The 18,474-nt window shown below is 36.0% G+C and overlaps 1 protein-coding gene across 2 annotated transcripts in view; it reads right to left on the bottom strand.

Moving 5' to 3' along the window:
* GALAK (galacturonic acid kinase) overlaps positions 1-18,474 on the bottom strand; it is a 235,927-nt gene that overhangs the window by 111,417 nt on the left and 106,036 nt on the right. The window contains exon 6 of one of the 2 annotated variants that reach the window (XM_089813521.1): positions 7,748-7,825. In XM_089813521.1, coding sequence (XP_089669647.1) covers positions 7,748-7,825 — 78 coding nt within the window. The remainder of the gene's footprint in view (positions 1-7,747; positions 7,826-18,474) is intronic. The other variant, XM_089813520.1, reaches the window with a different exon arrangement.

The raw sequence follows: 18,474 nt of genomic DNA, 5'->3' as shown, positions 1-18,474 counted from the left end.
ATTTTGAGCCCACTATATATTTTCTTTAAGAGAAGATAGGATATCATGCTGCTCCTACAGCCAATCTTTGGCCAAGGGTGTCCAACCATCTATCAAAGCTAAGTCCACAAAGGAGAGGGACTCGTATCTATAGAGAGCTCTGAAAGGGGGCATGCCAATAGACATATGAAAGGTTGAATTGTAACAGTACTCTCCCAGATACAACCATCTAATCCATGCTCACCGCTGCCCAGAGACAAAGTTGCAAAGGTACCCCTCAATCCATTTATTCACTACCTCTGTTTGGCCATCTGTCTGGGGCTGGTAACTAGTGTTGGGTGTCAATTGAGTTCTCGCCAACTTGAATATCTCCTGCCAAAAGCTGCTAAGAAACTTGTTGTCCCTATCATTGATCATGGTTTTAGGAAGACCATGCAACCTAAAGACCTCTATGAAGAATAACGTTGCTACCTGCGAAGCTGTCTTGTCGGCAACAACTACAAAGAAATGTGCATACTTGGTCAGTCTGTCTACCACCACAAAAATAATGTCTTTACCTTGAACCCTCGGAAGGCCTATGATAAAGTCCATGGATATATTTTCCTACTTGTGCTCTAGAATCGGCAAGGGCTGCAATAAACCAGTGGGGTGCACGTGCTCGGATTTGTTCTGTTGGCAAGGTAAGCACTCCCTAACATGACGAAGAACATCGTCCTTCAAACCCTTCCAAGTGAACCTCTCCTGTATCTTCTTATAGGTCTTAAAATACCCAGGGTGACCTATTGTAGGGTTGCCATGAACTACATGCATAATCTGCTCTTTCAATCGGAATTCAAGAACCAAGTAAATCCTATTTTTGGAATAATTGATGTAATCTATCACCTTGTACCTATCATCTTGAATTTGCTCGTCCATAACCTCGCAAGAAAAGGTATTTTTGGAGTACTCAACTAATAGTTGACATTTCCAATCAGCTGATTTATCTGACATAGAACAACAAGTGACATTGGCTGGTCTCCTAGATAAGGCATCTACAACTACATTGTTCTTGCCTTTTATGTACTCAATGTTAAAGTCATAAGCCTGGATCCTACTGATACACTTTTGTTGCCTCTCATTCAGCTCCTTTTGTGTTAAGAAAAAAAGTAGGCTATTCTAATTCCTTCTCACAACAAGGCATCCAAGTACCAAGTATTGTCTAAATTAGCTAGAGCATACATGATAGCTAGCATCTCCTTATCATAGGTGGAATACAACATCTTGTGATCTTTCGGCTTCCTGCTCTCATAGGCAATAGGATGTCTATCCTACATGAATACAACCCCAATCCCTTCACTTGAAGCATCACACTCCAAGATGAATGCTCTAGTGAAATCAGAAAGCGCTAGCACTGGACATGTGCTCATTACCCTCTTGACATTATCAAATATCACTTCCAAATTGAAAGACTGTCTAAAAGCCCATGTCTTCGTAAGATCGGTAAGGGGTATTGCAAGCTGTGAGAATCCCTTAACGAACCTCCTGTACTAAGAGCACAACCCAAGGAATCCTCTCAAGTCCGACACATTCTTCAATGGTGGCCAATCTAGGATAGCCTAAATCTTTTCCTAATGAACCTTGACTTCATTAGCCCCAATCACGTGCCCCAAATACAAGATCTCTATCAACCCAAATTCACATTTGGATTCTTTAGCAAATAATGAATGTTGCTCCATAATCCCTAGAACCTCACCCAAATGCTACAAGTGTTCCTCCCATGTCTTGCTAAAAATCAGAATTCATAAGTCCAAAAAGGCATCACCAAAAACTCATAGTGGCCATAATGACACTTGAGTGTCATCTTATGCACATCCTCCTCACGAACCTTATTATAATGGTAACCAAAACAGAGATCAATCTTCTAGAAGTAAACAACTCCATGTAGCTCATCAATACGGGGTATAGGATACCTATTCTTAATAGTTCTCTTGTTCAAGGCCCTGTAGTCTATACACATATGCAAATTCCCATCCTTTTTTCTGGACCAACAACATCGATGATGAAAATGGACTCAAGCTTGGCCTTACGTGTCCTATGTAAAGTAACCCCAAAATAGTCTGCTCTATCTCCTCCTTACAGTGCCTTGGACGACAATATGGAGTCATAATAACTGGTGTAGCTCCTTCCTCCAACTCTATCACATGCTCAAATTCCCGATCAGGAGGTATAGGAGGAGGAATGTCACAAAAAACTCCCTTGTGTTTATCTAACACAGCTTGAATATCAATGTGATGTTGTTGTCCCAAGTTTGAATCAGACTTGGTGGAGATAAAACAATGTGCTGCCCACTCAGTGTCCTTGTGTCTCAAAACAGATTCCATCTTATGAGCTTAAACAATAATGGGATCCCTATTAGTCATAGCTCTAAGGATGACTTGTTGCTCACCTTTCATAAACTCAATATGTCTTTGATCATGATCGATGGTGTACGATGTACCTACCAAGAGTTTGGAGCCACTGAGAACCCAAAATGGTATCCATTCCACCTAACTCAATCACATAAAATTTTAATATGAGATTATAGCTCCCCAACTTAACTTCAAGTTGTGAAACCATTCCCGAGCACTTAAGAAGAGACTACCCCCACCAACCTTGACATCAAAGTGTGGAATTGTAATCACCTATAACTTTCTCTTTTCTGCTATGGAAGTGTTGATGAAGTTAAATGTAGCCCATGTATCCACCAAGCAAACCATTTGTTGCCCCTTGACTACTCCCTTAAGACAAATAAGACTACCTATAAGTTCTCTAGAGAGGGTAGCAACTGTAGGTGGCTGATCTAGAACCTATTTATCTACCTTTCCTGACTGGGGCTGCTCATGAACATCATCCTCCTCGCTATCATCAAATTTGTCACCATCATTTTGTTCAGCTGAAAGCACTTCAATATAGTGAAACTTGCCTTTCCCTCTACATCTATATGATCCAGTGACCAAGGTTCCCTACATGTAAAACATAAATTTCTTCTTCTTAGCTCGTTTCTTGACTCAAAATCAGTTTTAGGTGGGTCGTCCTTATTCTGATTTGATGATTTCAGATTGGTTTTGGATCCATTGAAGGGTTTTTTGGGATGCTAAACCGTTGAAGATGAGTTATCCAAATCAAGTGCCATCTTGATTGCATCCTGTAAAGTACTCAGTTTCAATACCTTGACGAATCCCTTGAAACTTTCACTCAATCCCTCCACGAACAGCATTACCTTTCTGTTTTCAGTCATGTATGGGATCATGACAGATATCCTTTGAAATTCATCAATGTAAGTATCCAAGGATCCACTGTGCTTGAGCTGAGCTAATTCCCTATAGTAAACCTCTGTCCCTCCTATCAAATCTGCCAATCAGTTTATTGCTAACTCTTCATAAGAACTAATCATGTTGTGATCTTGGGTTACCAACCCATGGTGCCACCAGTCATAAGCTGATCCCTCTAAATGCATGGTAGCGAACTTGATTGCATCGGTTTCAGACATGGGTTTAAGTGTGAGAAAAGTGTCCAACTTTTGTATCCAGGTCCTGGTTGTAGTTTTCCCGCTACTATCAAATACTGGTAATGATAGCTTGTTCATAGCATGTTTTAAATCTCTATTAGGAGTCCTTGGCTTCCTATCCTTTCTAGCTCTCATCATCTCCCTTTGCTGATTCATATATTGGACGAAGCCTAAAACCACCTTAACATTGTCTAGAAACAAGTCCCATTCACCATGTATAGCCAAGACATCTTCAGATATGTCTCCTACAACTCTTGCATTGACGATCTCATCATGTTGTTTTGCAAAATACGGCAATAAAGGCATGTCTGTAGTTCGAGTGAATGTCTCTCTGTCACATGGTGATCCAACTATACTCCCACCCATACTGTGATGACTTTGGGATCTTCTAGGCCCAATATTCATCTGTTGTATGGCTTGTGTGAGTTGCTGCTGAACAGTGAACCTGATTTTGTCCCTTTTAGAGCCATTAGGGTGTCTCTTTCTTCAATGTCTGCCTCCTCTCTTGCATTTGGAACCCTTTCAGCCATGGAGTGTACTCCAATGATCTCTGAAAGTATCTTGCCTTCAGGAATTGGTAGAGGATTCCAAATTCCAAGCACTTCTCTGTTGTACTCACGCATTTAAGAAGAAAATCATCAAGGCAGCAAGATTGCTGCTCTAATACCACTGTAATATCCTGTCCTGGGAAACTCTTTCTGAATTGTGACTCAACTTGTATACAACAAGTATTACCAAAAATTTTATTGTGCAAGAATTGAGGCGCCTTTGATTTCCAAACCAAGCAATAGTTGTTAATATCAACTCTAAACATGTAATCAAAACTTACATACCAAACTGAACTCAAAATAGCTTACTAACATCAATCCCAAATGATATGCATCAAAACATAACAAAATCTGAACATACGGTGTCTTGGAAAGCACTTGAAATCATTGGTAGGAGAATCTCGTTTGGAGAAGAGATATGAGTGCCTGTGATTCTCAATTGGGACTCCTTTAGCAGCCTGTAGCCAGTGAACCCGATCAAGAAAACACCTAGAGTGGTCATCTCCTCTACCACCATTCCAGTCCTACTTATACTTGCATACAATCACCCTGTGATGCTGTGAATTATGTCTAACAAAAACTTCATTCACTTACTTTTGATTACTTCTTTCTTCTCCAGCCTAAAGACCCAATGGTGGTGCGAAAATACTCTTCTGAGAGCTAGAATGCAATGTCAAACATGCATCAGGGGTTGGGGCTACATCTAGCATGTATATCCTCCTCTGGTACAGACAAACGTTAACAGATATATGGGATGGTAAGGTCTAGTTGCAACTTCCTCAGAAAGACCATCGTTGGGGTGTCATCCAAGATGCAATAGAGAGGACTGTCGTCCTCAAGCAAATTCGTCACTTCTTCTGAATTCACCATTCTACCCTTCTCCCCCCGCCCCACATCCTCTAAAGGCTGCTCTTCCTCTTGCCCCCAGTAAGAGAATGCGTTACCAAGGCTTCTACATGCATGCACTCACTGGACGTTACTACTGACTGCGAACAGAGGTGAAAGACTAATTGCCAATGTGTGACATGGATGCAAAATGCCACGTGAAAAGGATGGCCCACCCATAAGGCACGGTGAGAGGCAATTAAACACTCGCTACACCCAATACACTCTTTGCTAGAGACTTAGGCCTGTCGGTGTGAGGAATAGGCTTAAGTGTCCATCTTGGGCTTAAGTAGTGGAAGGGGGCATGGCAACATTGCATTGTCCACCTAGTAGTATCTGTTTGGAGCTTTTTTGTGTAAACATCTATGCCATGTTTGTAGATAGTATTATGATTCTACCAAAGAGGTCAAGCGCAATGCAGGCAGTTATAGTTTGCCCTTGTTCTTCGTACGAGTGAGCAATTGACTATTTGATGGGAATCTGTGTTGCTCGAGATGCTATTAGAAGTCTTGTGATGCATGGTTAGTCCTGTGATGCATGAAGTTATGTTTCCTTCATAATTAAATGTCCTTTTTTGCATTTTGGATGAGTGTTATTGATTTATATGCCTGTTGCAAAGTGAGACTTCAATGTTGGTTTATGATATATTTTGATAAGTTGAATAGTTTAAAGTGGTATGACTGTTTGGTATATTAGGTGTTTTATGGCTACTAACTAATATGTCTGACCTCTAGTAGATTAGTGGAACGTAAACCAATTATGTTTGTTAAACAAACATCGTATCTTCTCCTATTGCCATGTCATTCATATCATGTCCCAACTAATGTCTTCAAATACTTTGTTTTTTATTTCAAGAGTAACTTTAACATAGACAAAAAAAAGATGACATGATGCATTAATTTGGTTTTAGAATGCGTTACCAAGTACAGGTCCTGTCTCAGGTATTGTTTAGGTTCTAATATCCAGCTCCGTGCCCATTTGTTTTTCTAAATAAAAAAGAACTTAAGAAACCTAAACTAACCTTGAAAGTAGTTACCTTGCTGCACTTAAAAACACAAAAAACAAAGGAAACAAAATCTCCTGCCTTAGTGTGTCATTCATGTCATATCCCAACTAATGTCTTCAAATACTTTGTTTCTTATTTCAAGAGTAACTTTAACATAGACAGAAAAGGATGACATGATGCATTAAGTTAGTTTTAGAATGTGTTACCAAGTACAGGTGCTACATTGTATTGTCTAGGTTCTAAAATCCAGCCCCATGCCCATTTGTTTTTCTAAATAAAAAAGTAGAACTTAAGAAATCTAAACTAACCTTGAAAGTAACTACCTTGCTGCACTTAAAAAGACAAACAAAAAAAGAAAACAAAATCTCCTACCTTCCATTCCTCCCTCGCCCAAAACTCCACTGCTACACATTGCTCTAGGCTGCCAGTTTAATTTGTGCCAAAACATCTTGTTCTTTCTATTCCTAATAATATGAAGTGCTATATGACTGCCAGGAAGAGGAAGGGTCTTGCAACAAGGAAAATCTCCACTCAACATAAGTTTATTTTGTTAATTTTTCAATTTTATTTTCAATCTCTACTAGAGCTATCTTTTTCTAAATTGTTTATTTTTATTATTATTTATATGTTGTCCTTTCATTCAACAAATAATGGTGTCCTAGAGTCAGGTTAATATTTTCTTCCTTATATGTGTTTATTTTAAAGCATGCAAATACAAAAATAGCTAGAAGGGTAGGAGGATATAGCTCTATGACTTCGTCAACATGTCATAGTGATTAAAGAGCTTCCTAAAGGCAGTTTTTACCTTTGGTGAACTGAGTAGTGAAAAAATGAGTCTATAAAAACTCTTGTGTGGAAAGGAAGAATATATAGAGGTGTAAAAGCAAAGAGGAGGCAACGGCAACAAGAAGCAGAAAATGTCTTTTAAGTTAGTTGTGTGGATACTGAAAGTTCACACATGTAGGCAGTTCCTTAATCCCACCACAAAGTAGACAACAGAAAATGCAAGGTGCAGCTCAGATGAAGGCAGTGTTCAAATGTTATTTGTTAAAGATGAGCCCATAAGGGACCCATGGTGCCCAAACCAAAACATATGAAAACCCAGGGCCATCGGAACCAGATATTGAGACTCTAATTGAACCCAATGAATATTTGAGATTACATAGCCAAACCCAGAAACATTGTCTATAATGTACATAATGAATTCCTTTCTTATTTGTTTTAATTGATGTCCCCTACTGTCCCTAGCCTATAAATTCCATGGAATGTAGATGTTCATTTCTATTTGTCTATAAGTTATAAATTATAATAGACAAACTCACCACCAGCATTCTTAAAACAATATGGGTCTAATATGGAATAATTGCAATTCCTCTTTAAATATCACCTCCAAAAGGCTATATGTTGCTTTTGTAGCATTGATAGAGATTAACATAGAATTTCACCACATGGCATAAACATTGTCCGTATTGTATTGGACCTTTTTAAGAGTACAAGGCCTTCAAGTTCTTTGGTAAGATGTTAATGAAAATTGGTGTTTTCTGCTACAAGATAATCTGTATCATCAGGTGGGAATGTAAGCAAGTGCATTATTTGTAAAATTGGTTTGTGAATATAAAGGAAAGAAGTTAACCTTCAGTTTTGAGGAGTATGGGATGTGTTTAATAGCTCTTTGTCCAATCTCTCTTTCAGGGCCAATCTACTAATCAAATGCTGAAAGGCATGCTATGCTTTTCTGACTTAAAATATTGTAAGCTTCATTTTCACTTTCAGTTATCCAAATAAATGCCAATTAATACTTACAGCAGCTGAAGAGCTGATGCCTGAACTATCGAAAGGCCCTGATCCATCAACAAAGCCAATTATACCCTGCGAGAAATCCTTTAACCAAATATTAGAGAATGTCCTACACAGTAGTGTAATATAAGAGCTTGAAATAAGTTGCTACGGAGTCAGGCTGTACCTGGATTGACAACAAAATGGTAACAGACCTTGAATATTCAAGAAAACAAAAACTCTAACCCCATGTAAATTCTTACAACAATATACAGGAAGAAGAGAAAAACTAAATGATATATCAAATGACGCCTAAAATTAACCCCTGCTATATCTACTCAATAAATCCAAAGAACATTGTAAAGCTTGGGATCAAAAGGAAAGGTTTCTTCTAATAGAAATTTGTCTTTCTATCTTCTTAGAGGTGCATTTTCAGTTTTGATTTAAGAAAAGGAGAATGACTAAGAAAGAGTATGCTAAATAAGTAGTGAAAGCAACTAGATTTTATATTTGCTGACTTTCTTGCAGTTGGAATATACTTGGAGTTGAAGAAAAGCATTTTAGTTAGGCAGAAAAAGATATGCTTAAATTTGATATTTGATATGATGTAATATTTTTACTTCCCCATACTCCCTAGTAAACACCAACTGGGAATTCAGCCAACATTTTTCGAGCGATATGGGATACCCTAATCCTAGTTACCTTTAGCAAAAGGAGAAAAGTCAGAAGGATAAACATTTAAAATAATTACAGACGAGTTCAACCCTGTGAGATTACCAGATTAACATCTTTCATAGCTTCAAGTAAGGCTCCTAGTTGAATGCACATGACAAATCAAAATACTAATAAATAATCAGAAATTTTAATCTAAAGACTAATTATGTAAAATATTATCTCTGTAGCCTCATATTCAATATTACTAGTGTGCTTTATGCTCTTATTAAACAGATACCAAAATGACTAAATCCTTTAAATTTTGGTTCTTTCAGTGAAGATCAGCATAAAAGAGGAGCTTATAATTTGGCAATTTGCAGAGCCAGTTGCTACGGATTGGAGAAAGACAAGGTAACCGTCATACAACACAGAGCTCCTAGAGCTGAAAGGTACAGTTGATGCAACTTTCAATATTCTTGAGTCAGATTGCAGCATAAGGTGGTGTTGTCTGAGTTGGAGATTGATTTGTGTAAGAGTGCACTCCATCAGAATCAGGCGAAAGCCAAAGATTATCTGGAGATATAATGAAGATACAAGGATCCATGTATAAATCTATTTAAAAGATTACCAATGTATTTTTGGCACCAAAATCTTTAACAATATTCTACCCAGTTTCATGTCAACTATTAGGAGGTAGACGCAACAAATAGTCCAAAAAGGAAATCAAAGGATGTCAAGTATTGGAGAATTTCTTGTTATGTTAAATCGATGTTGTTGTATTAGACAAAGGCAATAAAAGCTTCTTGTATAGATTTACAAAGACAATGTTTCTAAAAGAAAAAATGGTGAACTAAAGAGGGAAAATAAAGACTACTTAATAAACTAAGGACTAACTAAGATGACCATTAAAGAAACATTACAATATTCTAATACCCTCCCTTAATGTTCATTGTCTAACTACTGTCTTTTGGTCACAAATTCTACAAAACATTTTGTTGTTGTTGAGATCCTCCTTGGATCTACAAAATGTTAATGACAAAGAAGCAAATATCTGTCTAAAAAAGAACAGATAAGGGTGCCCCTATTAGAAACAAACAATGGGAGGGGGGGGAGATAGTATTGCAGCACTTTTACACCAATTGCATATTTCCAATCTTAACCATATGCATCGACAAAATGAATAAACTGAAATGTAAAGCACACAACAATAAGAAACTCATATCACCATGATTTGATTTTGAAGAAACCCTGTTCAAGGGAAAACCCCGATGTGGATGGTACCCACAAATGCACTAATCTAAAAGTTCTCTGTTAGGAGATTTTACCCTGTTAGGAGTCATTACATACATTTAGTACATTAGTCCTTGTGAGAGGACTAGACCTTGTTAAGGTCTCAACTGCATTAGGAGTTGTATTACTGGAGCTCATTGCTCTACAAAGATATTAGATCCATACAAAAAGTTATAGATGCAATACCCAAATGATTGTACTGGTATCTGATTAGTCCTTTGTATAACTCGCATCTAATTTTGCCCATACAACAACAATCTGCATCTAACCATCAAAACATCATCATAGCATCATATATAAACCTTGCATAACAAGCGCATCACATTTTTATACGTCATATGATCAAATTGTCCTTCTTATATACCCTTCCAATTATATTGTCGAGCCAGCCTTGATGATGAAATGTGTAACACTTCTCCAAAACAAATTATCAAAATTATCAAAACTTGCTATCTGAGGGTTAATATAGGATGTCATCCCTACATTGCCAAGTAATTAAATTGACAAGGTAATTCAATTCCTTAGGCCAAATTGTCTGATCTCTGTCTCTTAACCTGTACTTTGCGATATAAACCTGCCTTCACATTTATCAGTCAAAAGATATGCTAGCTAACATAGTAACTTCGGTGAACATATTGATATTGTAATGTCCCCATTTTGGTTGACATCGTTTTGCATGCCGGATCAGTCTATCATGTACTCTCGTAGACTGGTGGTTGTGATGAGAGAGTCATTCTGGCATTTATTTGAGGATTGGATGGCTTATTATGCTCTTGGAGACATTATTCTATCATTACTTTTTATACGCGGCCTACATGTTATAATTTTAAGTTGAGATTGCACTTTTTATTTTATAAAATTATTTATAAACAAAGTGCATTATAATGGGATTATATAAGGATGCTTCTAGAAGTTCTTAGTAACTTCTTAGGAAAGTGAATAAATAGAGGGTTTGGCCTCTCATTTGGACATACCTGATTTGATGATTCTACTACCTTTTCTCTATGAGCATTTGTGGCACCATCTAGGTCTGCAAATTTTCAATTGGTCTTTGGGAACGATACATCCCAGTAGATCGCATAACTGAGGGGGTGAAAGATCCTCTGAAGGGTTGCATTTTGGAGATAGTATCCAGCTATCTCAAGCTGATAATTTGTGGCCAAGGGCCAACATTTCAGGCATTCAAATTGCAAGAGTTCAGTGACAAATTGAAGGTATTTGATCTAGAGTTATTCGAAGGATTTGCCAAGTACTGCGACCTCCATTACTGGCATTTTCGTTAGTATTTACAGGAGGCATATTATGAGATCAAAAGTCCATTAGAACTGACCTAAAAATTCATGCAATTGATACCAATCCACTCCTTTGGCATTGGCGACCAAGTCTACATAAGATTCGGCACTTGCAGAGTCATCAAGCAAAAAGAAAAAAAAATCACAGAACCTGGGAGCAGTATTTATTTCGAAATTAATCCATAGCAGATCAAAACTTAACAAGGGTTAGCTGGCTGTATTCCTGAAGTCTGGGTGCTCCAATTTAGGGCAGTTTCGTCACTTTTGCAGGGGAGGAAAAATTTAATAAAACCACAGGTGCTGTGTCACAATTTTTCTGGCATTTTCGTCAGCAAATAAATTTATAAAAAACCCTGCAACCCAGTTGCAGGTATTTAGGGATTTTGGGCAACACAGTTTGGATGAAATTTGTCACCTTTCAGTGGAGGTAAAAATCAAAACGTGCAGAGCCCTTGTTGACCTATATGGCCCAGCAGACACACCCAGTTTTCACAGACAGGGTTCATGCTTCAGATTGTCCATCCAAGGGTTGATAGAGCAGACCACTTACAGTTTGGAGTTTGAATCAAAATTTAGAAAATAGTTGCTAGCAAGAACGCACCAGGCAGTACAGTACGACCTGTACTTGCAGCAAGGTATGGACAGACTTGGGCACTCCCAGCTGGTCCCAGTTTCATCATTGTCTTCAGCCAAGTTTGAGAGGGAGCATTTGCAAGTTCTAGGTTCCTCTAATCTCAGTTGTAATTGCCTATACATGCATGTGTTAAAATTGCTATGAGGGTTTGAAATAATCAGTCACAGCTGTACATGTTATTGGCATTAAGATTTCATGTGCTGTCCATATGTCATGAAGATTTCTAGATTAAGTTGTTGAAATTGTACCCAGCTGGTAAGTGATTCGAAAAGTAGAATTTTGTGTGCCAAATTGTTTGGTCTAGAAGTTGCAAACCTATTGTAAAAGAATCTATATCTTTGTTGAGTGAATATATCGGTACTAATTTGCATTAGTAAGTTGAGTGGATTTGTTGCTCAACACTTTGTCCATATTCAGTCCTTACTTTCCAGCAGTATAGTTGTTTGTTTGCCAACTGTTTGACGAAATTTCATAGTACATATTCTTCAGCAGCACAGTTCAGATTGCATGCCAAGTGTTTGACAAAATCCCATACTTCAGCATTGGTAAGTTTTAGAGGCTTTTTGGCGAGGGTCTTTACAGATATCATATACAAACCCCATTATATCATTATCCGAAATTGTGGCCAATAATATTTAACTTGCTAAGCTCGCTAATCAAAAACATCTGCTGACAGTTTTCTTGGATTGTACTTAGGCAATTTTCACATTGAACAAAAACCAAAACTGAATACAAGTCTATGTGACCTTACCATCTGATAGTGTTGCCATAAATAAAAACATCCATACCTTCATTACTGATTACATGCCAACAACCCCCTTCTTTAGAATGATTTGCAAAAAGAGACAAGAGCCTTCCACTGAGATGAATCTGCCACTACCCTCTCAGAATCAGCAAAACATTTGACCAAATCATCACAAAAATATAACGAAGTTGCTCTTCCCTAGAGAGAGAGACAAACACTGAGAATAGATAGCAAGATTTTGAGGGAAAATTGACAAACCCTCGAAACATTGCAGATGAGCATGATGCCCCAAAACAAATTGGAAAAAGCCATGATTTTTTAGGAAAAAATCAATGAAAACCCAACACAACTTTTGCGGTGAAGAATTGATCAAAATTTGGCATCACTTTTGAGGTAACAAATCAATCAAAACCAAAAAAAATTTGAGACACGAATAATACAATACAAAACTCCATTTTTTGAGGATAAAAGATAAAACCCAATAGATATTTTTTTAGGAAAAAATTACAAAACCACCAAATGCTTTTTCAAGAGAAAATTATACACCCACAAAAGAATCCCATGCAACTTTGTGAATTAATGAACTAGAATTGTTTTAAGGGAAAAAATTATGAAAATCCATCAAAAATTTTGTAGGAAAAATTTATGAAAACCCATTAGAGAAACCTTCATGCAGCAAAATATGAGACTTTGCATGGTAAAACAGGACATATAAGGGCATGCAAATACATGCAACCTTTGAAAATCAAAGAATTTTGCCCAAACCAAGAGATTGTGCAATCAAAACCCTCAACCAAGCTCACGATTTTCAAAAACCATTTTCGAAAGCGAACTACAAAATTTTCATAAAATACCTCCAACGATTTTGGTTTCAAAAAATTAAAAAAACAAATTGTGAAAAGAATTCTAGATCAAAAGAGGCTCAAAATTTTCTCAAACAATTCATCAAATTTTATGAAATCTCATCAATCCGCTGTGATACCATGTTATGGTTAATCTATGTCATTGTAGGTGTATTAAACAAAGGAGATGAAAACTCCTTATATAGATTTACAAAGACGATATTTCTAAAAGAAACAATCGTGAAGTAAAGACGAAAATAGAAATTATTGTATAAACTAAATAACTAAGATGACCATAAAAGAAACATTACAATATTCTAATATTTGCAAGAGAATAGAATAGAATAGAAATTTTCCTTTAATAGTTCTTCAATATGAATCTTTGTGTGGATATGTTTTATTAGTGTTAAGATTTGTAGGGGTCCAATAAACTGTAAAGTGTGGCATGTTTGCATAGTTATATCTTGTGAGCCTGACTTCAGTTAGAATAGAAATTTGACTGTGATTTGCAAACAGTTCAAGGTAGTCCATCCAATTACATCCTCTTTAAACCTATTAGATACTGAAGTTGGCATTATTTAAAAGAAAGGTTATGCTAGGCTGGTTGACTTGTAGATAGTTTTGCTTAGCAAAGAGTTCATAAGTCTAACCTAAAACATTCATACCCAAGCTTATTCCTTTCTTCTCCTACCTTTCCCTAGCTTTTCATTTTATTTTCCATGAATGTTAGATTAGAACTTGATTTTCTGATTTGAATGTAAGATCCAGGGCAATACAATCAAACAAGCCTAAATCTAGGTGAATCTAGAAATTCGCAATGGAAAAATAACACGACAACAAAGGTCATAATTTGCAAATAAGAATGCTATTGCAAAATAGAGGAAAATAATAATAAGAATCAACCATCAAATAGATGGATGAAGTATATATGAATAGGCCTCCTACATGCATGACTCAAGGAGATGACATGTCCAAAGATCATGTGTATAATCACGAATTGGTGGATCAATTAACTCAATCCAACTAAAGCAAAGGTGACCAAGACTTGACAAAGGTGGCATCAAGCCACCAATAGTCAAGGATTGATGATGCAATGGTGGCACAAGTACCTCAAGTCAAGGCGAGTGCATGTCATTATCAGCTAACTAGATGAAAATAACTATCCTATTTAAAGTATAACAGTAACACCAACACCTCCCATAAGTGCAACATAAGAAAAATGGAAAATGAACTGGTCGTAGCTAATGTGTAGCCATGTTTGGTACTCATGTACAATGCGTACAAGAAAGAGGAGACAACTCATAGAGAAACAAAAACCCTCGCAAGGAGAGGAAATATGGAATAATAACCTAAAGCCCTTACAAGATAAGGTTCATGTGTTCCTCCACATAGAAGAATGTGAATGTTAATGCAGAATTTAGCATGGCAAGTGCAATGGGAGACCCCTCTGCAATTAACAATGCATCTTCCTTTAAAGAAGGAAACACTGAGCTATCAATGCCCACTTAAATGAAAGATTGAGTAAAGGAATCAGGACAAATGGTTTTAAAAGCTGCTCATGTGTCTTTGAGCCAATGCAAAATTATGACTACAATGGATTAACTGGATCAAGTACTATACAGGTCTGGACAATAAGCATGTTTAAATGGCTATCAATAGATGTATGAGATCTAAACTAATATGAATCATAATGTATGACAATGGAAGCATTATAAGTCAGAGAAAGAACAAGACAATCAAAATGCGCCCTCATAACATCCAAAAAATTAGATGCAACTTCATAAGAGTTGTCAAACAGAAAACATGTCTTCTAAACAGTGCTATAAAGATACTAAACTTGAGATTCTACATACAACAAATGCAGACATCTTGATGATCAAGATGACAAGAGTGATTCACTTTTAAAAATTGATGAATATTGTATGATGAATTTGCAAACTAAAGTGATTTTTTCTGATAAACCTACTTCAATTTACTTCTGAAAACAATCATGTTCATCATAAATTTTCTTCCAATAGTAAGCATATTTTACCGTGCATGATTTGCATAGCTTCAATTAATAATCATGTTGAAAAGTGGCAAACTACATGACAAAATTACTCCTCATTGGACATAGAAAGTATGCAAAGATGCGACAATCTCTATAGAAGGATAAGGCTTTTATAGAATACTGAATGGAAAGGAGGTTAAGAGACATCATGGACCCCCGGAAGACAAGTATATGAAACGGTAATTCATTATTAAGTGAGTTATATACAAGAGCCATTTGTGCCATCTTTTCTCTGAATTTCTTTTTTGAAATTTATGATAATGATTAAACATTCTAAGACTTGTTTATTATGCCATGTCCCTGCCTAACAAATCCTCCGCTGTTCTTAAAAGAGAATCAATAAATTAAAATATACATTGACCAACAGAGAATTGTCTTATTTATAAGAGATCACAATCTTCCAAGTCCTTAGCTGGCAGTCACAAGGATTCAATCCATAAACTGAGTTTATTGTGCAGTGACATATAATGTCCTCACAGAAAAGAAAGCAACAATTTGCAGAAGAGCCACGTGTGTTAGAATTATAGCTTCAGTCAGATTGAAGCACATAATGAATCACAAAAAGATTAAAGCTATAATTCTAATGCACGTGGCTCTTCTGCAAATTGTTGCTTTCTTTTCTGTGAGGACATTATAGGCTGCTGCACGATAAACTCAGTTTATGGATTGAATCCTTGTGGCTGCCAGCTAAGGACTTAGAAAATTGTGATCTCTTATAAATAAGACAATTTTCTGTTGGTCAATGTATATTTTAATTTATTTATTCTCTTTTAAGAACAGTGGAGGATGTGTTAGGCAGGGACATGGTATAATAAACAAGTCTTAGAATCTTTAATTTGTGCTACTTACATATATATATATATATATATATATATATATATATATATATATATATATATATATATATATATATATCATTGTGAATGATCTGATTTACAAATTGGTTTACTATATCTTCTTATAGCAGATCACACTTCATGTTAGTGCTAATATATATTATACCCGCTCGGGCTCTGCATCATATGATTGCCAAACATATGAAATACTATGGATTGGGCTACTTAAGCAGTTTGGGCACTTGTGACTAGTGCTAACTAATAATAGCAAATGGTCATGACCATGTAGAGCCATGACCCTATGTGGCTTATGCCACGTAGAGTCATGCCCCTATGTGGGCATGACCGTTCACATTAATATATATGTGCCATACTCAATGCAGATAAGACATCCATCAAAATGGCAATGTTTGATCTGCAATTACATTGAAAGATATACTTACTCTAGTACTATCAATATAAACTGTAACATATCATTCGTGTGTGTGTGTGTATACACACACACACACACACAAATATACATATACACATACGTGTGTGTGTGTGTGTGTGTGTGTGTGTATTGTTGCAGTCATCTGAGAATAAAAGATAATATCAGAACTGTCACAGAACTGTTCTATACATTAAAATTTGAATTCATATCAGCATTACCAATACTCTATCATTGATCTTTATTCCTTAACAACGGATGATGAAGAGCCACAATACAATTAAGAGGCATAAACACCAATTGTAAAAAGGGCAGCAATCCCTGTTACTATCCATAAGGCCAGTGATCCATACAAGAAAAGTGATTAGTATAATTATATCTAATGGGCAGCAATTATTCTAAACAAAAATGCAGCAATAAAAGAGTTTACTAAGCAATGATTAGTTTTTAGTAGGCAGCATTAAGAGGAGTCATGACTATTCTTAAAGGACATTATCTTCCAAAGGATGTCTCTCTTCACATAGACATAAGGGTATAAAAGGACAAAGGATTCATTTAGAGTGGGCATCAATCAAGGAACTTGGATTAGATCAGTACTGGATACAAGTGATCTACATATCAAATACAACCATTTTGTGTTATAGCAAGTATTGTAGTATGCATGATGAAGATGTATATCTTACAATATCTTATGAATTTGGTATAATAAATGATGTGAAATGCTAACCAATTTAGATTCTCTATTTGTCTATTAAAATTGCTTATTCTCCTACAAACAATCATGTAAAGTTCTCTATTACATGTAAATTTCTCTTATTATTAATAAAATATATCAATGTTACTGATCAAAAAAAAATCATGTAGAAGTTTGTAAGGAAATAAAAGTAGGGGGGCAGATATAGATTTCTCTTCTAAGTAGACCACCCCATGTTAGATGAACATGTTCTTACCACTTGTGGACCAAGGGGTGTTGTATCATCCCCTTGGAATTATGTAGGGCAAATGTTTCAAGGCACCTTTGTTACATCCCAAATTTTGCCCTAATTTTTAATTTGATCATAACTGTTGGTTTAACGAATTATTTCTTTTCCTAATCATGTGAAACAAGTTAGTTAATTATATACATTGTTAACAGATTATTTCTCTTCTTGATCATGTGAAATGAGTTAGTTAATTTACGTTGTACCAACTAATAATGAATTATTTCTTTCATGATCATGTGAAATGAGTTAGTTATTATAAAAGTTGATGAAATAACCAATAACCTATAACTGCCATTAGATGATTAACAATTATTTGATTTGAATTAATGATCAATATATTTTGAATTAATGTGTTGGCGAGAATGTTTTGCTTGGGTGATTGCAAGAGAAGACTAAAGAGAGGGGAAACATTGCTAAATGGGATCATCAGAATGGGATGGTCATTTGGTTCAGTCATCACGATCGGTAGGTATGACCTAAGACTCCCTTGAAAAGGATACGAAGACTTGACCACAAGTTACATTATGGGACTGCATGAGTTATTAGGAAAACAATATATTAAAAACATAAAATAATCTAAATTAAATATAATTCATACCTTTAGAGATTTATTATTGAATTTTCTTATTTTATCATTATTATAAACACTTAAATTACGAACACACATATATATAAATGAAATGACACCAATAAATTATAATAATATAATCTAATGATGTCATCTCATCAATATACATATGTGAACATATATAAGAGCATATAATAATAATAAAATAAAATTTACAACTCTTCAACTCCTTATTTCTTTTCCCTCCTTATTTCTCATCCTTTCAAATCGAATTAAGTTTTGAATTCAATGGGATTTCTTGGATAACCGATACTAGCCGAAAAGTCATGGCTAGCCTTTAAGGCAAGCCGTGAACCAAGATGCATCACCTTCTCTATGTCTGATACGACTTCCTTTCAAGCCATATGAAATTATTTCCTGCCAAACCTTT

The sequence above is a fragment of the Cupressus sempervirens genome, chromosome 2 (genome assembly GCF_028749045.1).
Source record: "Cupressus sempervirens isolate cs-2001-9-10 chromosome 2, ASM2874904v1, whole genome shotgun sequence".
Lineage (NCBI taxonomy): Eukaryota > Viridiplantae > Streptophyta > Pinopsida > Cupressales > Cupressaceae > Cupressus > Cupressus sempervirens.
Note: the sequence above shows the minus strand (reverse complement) of the source record. Positions and strands in the feature narration are given on the sequence as shown.